Here is a 5,882-nt window from a genome sequence, read left to right as displayed (position 1 = left end):
GCCCGAGTCTGAGCCCCCCACCTGTGCCGCGCCGGCAGTCAAATCGGCTCGCATACTCACGAGCAGTGAGTGAAAAAAACTCTTCTCCTCGGGGTCAATGGCATTCTTCCAGTCAGATATGACCTTGTACATCTGAGCCCCGCGTTTGTTGACGCGCCAAGAAGACGAGGTCGGCTGTCGGGCTGCCAATAGTGGGGATGGCGACTGGACCTCCTCGGACCTCTGGCGAGTCCGTTGCGCCCGCCTTTGACCAAACGGGCGAGTGCGGTGAGTAAACGCGGGAGGGGACAGGGTCTCCTGAGCATCTTCGGGGAGGTCGTGGGAACCGCCGCTACTGCCGCCGGCATAATCACTGGTATAGTTTAGGCACTGCTTCTTCGGCCAGCCAGCATCGACTCCTGCCCGAAACTTCTCGGAGTCCATTAGCACCAGGTAGCAGTTCCAGTAGGTGAACTCCTTGTAAAGCCCGGGCACGGGGAACTCTTCTCCGCCATCCTCCTGCACTCCTCGTCAGTTTGGCCACTGGACTGCATTCGGAGGGCGTTGGCGTACAAGCCCGAAGACCCCTTGCCGGATTCAGTCACACCCCTTCCGGCACTCCTCCCCGCTGCGTGGCCTCTCCTCCGGCAAAATGCCTTGTAGGCTGCTGCTATCTTAGCCCACAAGTTGACGATCCTCTGATTGTTCGAGGTGAGGGGATCATCACAAACACTCACCCACGCCTTGGACAGCGCGACGTTCTCCGCGTCCGTCCACTTCCTCTGTGTCGAGCTGTCGTCACCAGTTGGCTGCGACGACTCACCGACCACCTTCTTCCCCTTCTTCTTCTTGGGCGCGCCCCGACCCCGCCCTACTCCCCCCGTTTGAACGGGAGTGTCCGCATCCCCAAGATCTAGTCCCAACTCCTCTAAGTAGAAGGTCTCAAACCCAGTGAACTGCGTCTCCGCTGGGGTCGATGTGTGCGAAACAGCAGTAGCAAAATCAAGACTGGGGCGATAGACGTTGTCCCCCCCGGCGTCCCCTTCATCCCCAGGTACCCTGGCGTCATCTGCATCCCGGGTGTCCACCCTGGCATCATCGGCATAGGGGGTTGCATCCTAGATCCCCCCTGCCCGCCCGGAACCGCCGGCCAGCCCTGCATCGCCGGACCCCCCGGCATCCCCTGCCATCCAGGCATACCACCCCCGGATGCCACCCCAGGCATCATCTGCTGCCAAGGGTAGTAGTACCCGGGCATCGAACCCCATCCACCTCCCGCGGGTAGCGTCGGAGTTTTGGACCCGCTCGTCCCTGGAGTAGGCTCGTTGTTGTGCTCCATTTTGCGTTGGTGCAAATGAAAATGACTTCCAATCGCGTATATATAGTATTTGGAAAATTAAAAAAAATCCCGCTCGTTAATCTGGAGCCTGCAATGGCGGCCAGGAGATCGGCCAGCGCATCGCCGAGCGCTCGGGAATCGGCGTGCGCTCGCCGTTTTTTCGCCGATTTGGCGCTCGCCGGCTGCAATGGTTCGGCGAGCGGACCGGCGAGCGCCAAGAATCTGCTAGCTGTGCGCTCGCCGCTATTGGAGATGCTCTGATATTAATATTATGGGCCTGGGCCTGGCTTCATATTATGATAATGAAAACCTAAACTAAACGTTATTTGGGTTTGGTTGGGTTGGGCTGGGCTGGGCTTGGTTGTGATATGATGATTGATGGGTCTATATGTAAACTGTATAACATAACGCCCAAACTGGCTCAATGTCGAGTTGCATAGCCTAGTCGTTGAACTGATTAACTTCCTTTCAGACTGCATATTACAAATGGTAGACATAGTAGCTGCATAATCTTCTTCGTGGTTGGGTGCTGTCACATTTTAATACTAAGTGATAAGACAAAAAAGACAGGTAGGTAAGACTACAAATCATACAAAACCATCCCCTCACCCCATACATAACACAATTACATACCCACTATTGGATTTAGTATCTCACCAAGGAAACATTTTGCCAATAAAATCTAAGATCAAAACAAAACCAAAAATACACTCTTGTGATAAGCATTAATCTCAACATACCCTTATAATGCTCTTGTTCCTCTACTATCTCTTCCTCTTGCAAGGTATCTACCATATTTTCAACATCATCGCTGGAGCTTCCCCGTGACTCCATTGATTTTTTGAGGATATGTGAGATGTCTATCTCTACTACTTCAAAGTTGGCACTTGCCAACCTCGTCAGTTCTTCTTGTTCATGCTTAACCACAACTCGAACACGAAGGTCTAGTAGGTCTCCATATAAACTTTCTTGTTCCTCTATGATTTCTTTAGCCGACACCACCGCTGATTCACTGCAATATCGCAAAGAAATTGACTTCATTGTTGCTATTTCTCCAATCTCTGATGGGATCTCCTTCAGTTGATCTACATTAGTCAGACAAAGATTTTGGAGAAGTGGAAAGTGTGAGCTGTTTGACACAATCCAATCTTCTAGATCCCGACAAGCCTTCAACCGTAGAAACTTAAGGCTCAAGAATTGGCCTTCAATTGTTCCCACTTGCGTGTTTTGAAGACACCATTTTGTAATACTAACTTCTCTAGAATAGGCAATAAACCTATTTTTGGCATTATGTCTTCCAACTCCAGTTTAGAAGAGGCACAAAGAGACAACTTCTTCAAGGAGTGTGGGAACATTATCCATTGCAAGTAGTCATCACATCCATATCGAGTTGAGCAGCAAAAGTTTTCCAGTTTACTCAAACACATCAGATTGCTGAGACATTTTTCTCCCTCCATTGGTTTCACGTTGTATCTTAGATACAATTTCTTCGTATTGGGAATTCTTTTAACCACCTCTTCATTCAAACTCAAACTAACAACTCCTTTGAGTGTCTGCAAATTCTTCATGATAACAATGACATTATCGCCACTAGGAGGATCTGGAAGAATCAATCCTTCAGGAAACTCGAGATGTCGAAGTTGATGTAATTTCCATATTTCAACTGGTCCAATAAGTTCATAAGCAGAATCAATAATCAATGTGTGTAGATTCCAAAGCAGATCAAATGTAGTAGGGAATTCATGCGTCGTTCGAACTCTAGCAGCAAGGTATCGTAAGTTCACCAATTCAAACAAATTATCTAGGAAATAGTCACCACTTCTAAGATGTTTATCAACTGCTTTGAATGTCCTTAACAATCTGAGATTGTAGGGCAATCGAATTTCATTGTCTTCGTATTCACCATACATAACTTCCACAGCCTCACTTCCGTAGTCGCAAAAAATCACATATTATGGAACGAGCATGTGACAAAGATTCCAAGACTTCACTCGTAAACAGCGTTGCAGTTTTACGTGGAAAAACAACCATACGTTCACTATTATTGGATGGAGGATCATCTCTTATGACCCGATGAAACCTTTCCTTTTCAGCTTCTTTCAAACACAAATCCCTCAACAAATCATGAATCTTGCAACATTTCATCTCCCCATTACTCCCAATCTCATCAACTAAAACCAGATTCTATCAACAAGCTCCTTCAAACACACTTTGGCTATCTCTTCCAAGCTTTTTCCAATTTTTGGCTTTAGAAATCCTTCAGCAACCCATAGCTTAATGAGCGTTGATCTAAGAATCACCTTATCTTCACTAAAAACTCCCAAATAGAGAAAGCATGGTTTCAAATAAACTGGCAATTGCTTATAGCTCATATGTAATATTCTTAAACACCATTCATCATCCTCTGAATTAACTATTGACTCAAGTTTTCCTCTATGGACTCCAAAACTCTCTTGTATGATTGGATTTGGCCAAAAGCCCTCCAATCACAGCAATTGACAACGGAAGTCCTTTGCAACTTTTTCTATTCTCTTCCCTATTTCCTCCAATTCTGGAGGACAACCTTCCTCTCCAAACACAGTTTTTGAGAGCATATCCCAACTATCAACCTCATTCAAAAGACTCATCTCAAGGTTTTTAGAGTTGGATAAATTAGAAGCCAAGTTTGATAGCCTAGTCGTCACCACTATTCGGCTACCATTTTTGTTATCTGGTAAAAACCTCCTAATCCCATCCCACGCCTCGATACTCCACATATCATCAAGTACAATCAAGTATCTTCTACCAAACAAGTGTTTATACAATATTTCTCCCAAGCCATCAACACCCAAATTTTGACCAACAACTTTATTTAACTGACCAAGAATATCTATGAGCATTTCTTGATTGTTATACTCTTGAGATATGGCAGCCCAAGCAGAAACATGAAATGCTCCTTAATAAGACGGTCTTGGCAAATGTTTATGGCAAGAGTAGTCTTACCTGAGCCGCCCATTCCTACAATGGGAATGATCTGTAGATCACGTCGATCTGAAGTGAGCTTGTCCTTCATTTCAAGCATGAGATGTTCAGCACCCACCATGCTACTCTCCTTTGCAGTAGGAGACGATTTCGAGGAATCTGAAGGCATTGACTTGGTGGTGTGCACACCCAAAGTCTGTTCGATTTCCTTGGCGTCTTTCTTTATCAGATCCATATCTCTGATCACCTTCTCCAGAGCTTCGTACAAGGAGTCGGGGCTGATCTTTCCTCCATCGCTTGTGATCTGATCCACGATATGGGATTCAATTATGTCTTCAGCTGCATAAGCTGCATCCACGATGCGTCTCTCCAATGGATCAGCTTCTTTGCTGTAGTCAAGACGGGGATTATAGACTTCGAGAAAGTCTTGGAGGAAAGTGACGTTTTCAGTGAGAGACTCAGCCTGTTTAGGGTGTAGAGAGATGGGAGGGTGAGGGTGAAGATGAAGGGTATCTATGATATTCATAACAGAAACCAGAGCTCCATAAGCTGCCATGATTTTGAATCTTGTGTTATCAATCTAGAGGAGAAGATTAATGAAAATGAGAGAGTGATTCTGAATTCTCAAAAGGGATGCTGTAGAATTAAATAATGAATCATCTTGGAACTTTAACACCATGTTGCCACTATCATTTTAACTAATAGTACTAATTTCTTCGTGGAGATTTCCTGCAGGCTGCTGCACATAGTTCTGTCAAATCGGGTCGGGTATGCAGTCCCAATTTCAATTGGATTTTGATTGTTTTTTTTTTTAAATATTAACTACAAACTTTTAGAAATTTAAATTCATACATTATTTTAATTACTTCAACTTTTAAAAAATAGAATTAATACATTATTTTAAAACCTATGACTATGTGCAGTTAGAAGTCCATTTAGACATAGTAGCTGCATAATTTTCTGTGTGTTAAGACACTACAAGTCATACAAAATCAATCGCATCACTCCACATAACACAAATACATACCCACTGTTGGATTTAGTATTTTTCAGCAAAGGAAAGATGAAGTCTGATGGGGTGCGTACTAAACAAGCCCAACAGCAATGACGGCCCATCAGCCCAAAGCCCAAGGAAGAGTATGAGTTCGGCATTACCAAAGAGTTCGGCCTCAGCCTACAGCTCGGTAAAAGCCAACCAATCAAGCTCTGCTCTCAGGTCGGCATCAAGCTCTACTCTCAGATCGGCAACCAAAGCAGTTCGGTCTCAGTATTCGACCGAACAAGGAGTTAGTGGACCCATACAGGATTTCCACAACTTCCAAACACACCACCCACTACCACGTGGTGTCAACTCAGGCCACGATCGTAGGCCATGACCTACGCTACATCCACGATCTTAGGCCATGACCTACACGACATCCACGACTTAGGGTGGTGATGCAAGCCACGATCTTAGTTCAATATATAAATAGAACTTAGATCTGATAGACGGGGGTAAGCTCTCTAGAGATAAAATATCATATAGCAAGTCTGTGTTGTAAGCTGTAATCCCAGATCAAGCAATACAATCTTGCCCTCCCTTCTTCCCGTGGACGTAGATTTT

General features: G+C 45.2%; 1 protein-coding gene across 1 annotated transcript; it reads right to left on the bottom strand.

Moving 5' to 3' along the window:
* Window positions 1-3,804: 3,804 nt before the first annotated feature.
* LOC121795233 (putative late blight resistance protein homolog R1A-10) lies at window positions 3,805-4,835 on the bottom strand. The gene is made up of 2 exons (XM_042193724.1): window positions 4,301-4,835; window positions 3,805-4,253 (listed from the first exon to the last, which is right to left on the bottom strand). Exons 1-2 carry the CDS (start codon window positions 4,833-4,835, stop codon window positions 3,805-3,807), a joined length of 984 nt encoding a protein of 327 aa, XP_042049658.1.
* Window positions 4,836-5,882: the final 1,047 nt, after the last annotated feature.

The sequence above is a fragment of the Salvia splendens genome, chromosome 3 (genome assembly GCF_004379255.2).
Source record: "Salvia splendens isolate huo1 chromosome 3, SspV2, whole genome shotgun sequence".
NCBI classification, from domain to species: domain Eukaryota; kingdom Viridiplantae; phylum Streptophyta; class Magnoliopsida; order Lamiales; family Lamiaceae; genus Salvia; species Salvia splendens.
The sequence above is the reverse complement of the archived record's forward strand: the minus strand, read 5'-3'. Positions and strand labels throughout refer to the sequence as shown.

Coding starts and splice junctions, on each gene's coding strand:
- LOC121795233 (XM_042193724.1), bottom strand. CDS start 4,835: ATGGCAGCTTATGGAGCTCTGGTTTCTGTTATGAATATCATAGATACC. Junction 4,254..4,300: donor TGTAGGAATGGGCGGCTCAG/GTAAGACTACTC, acceptor CGTCTTATTAAG/GAGCATTTCATGTTTCTGCT.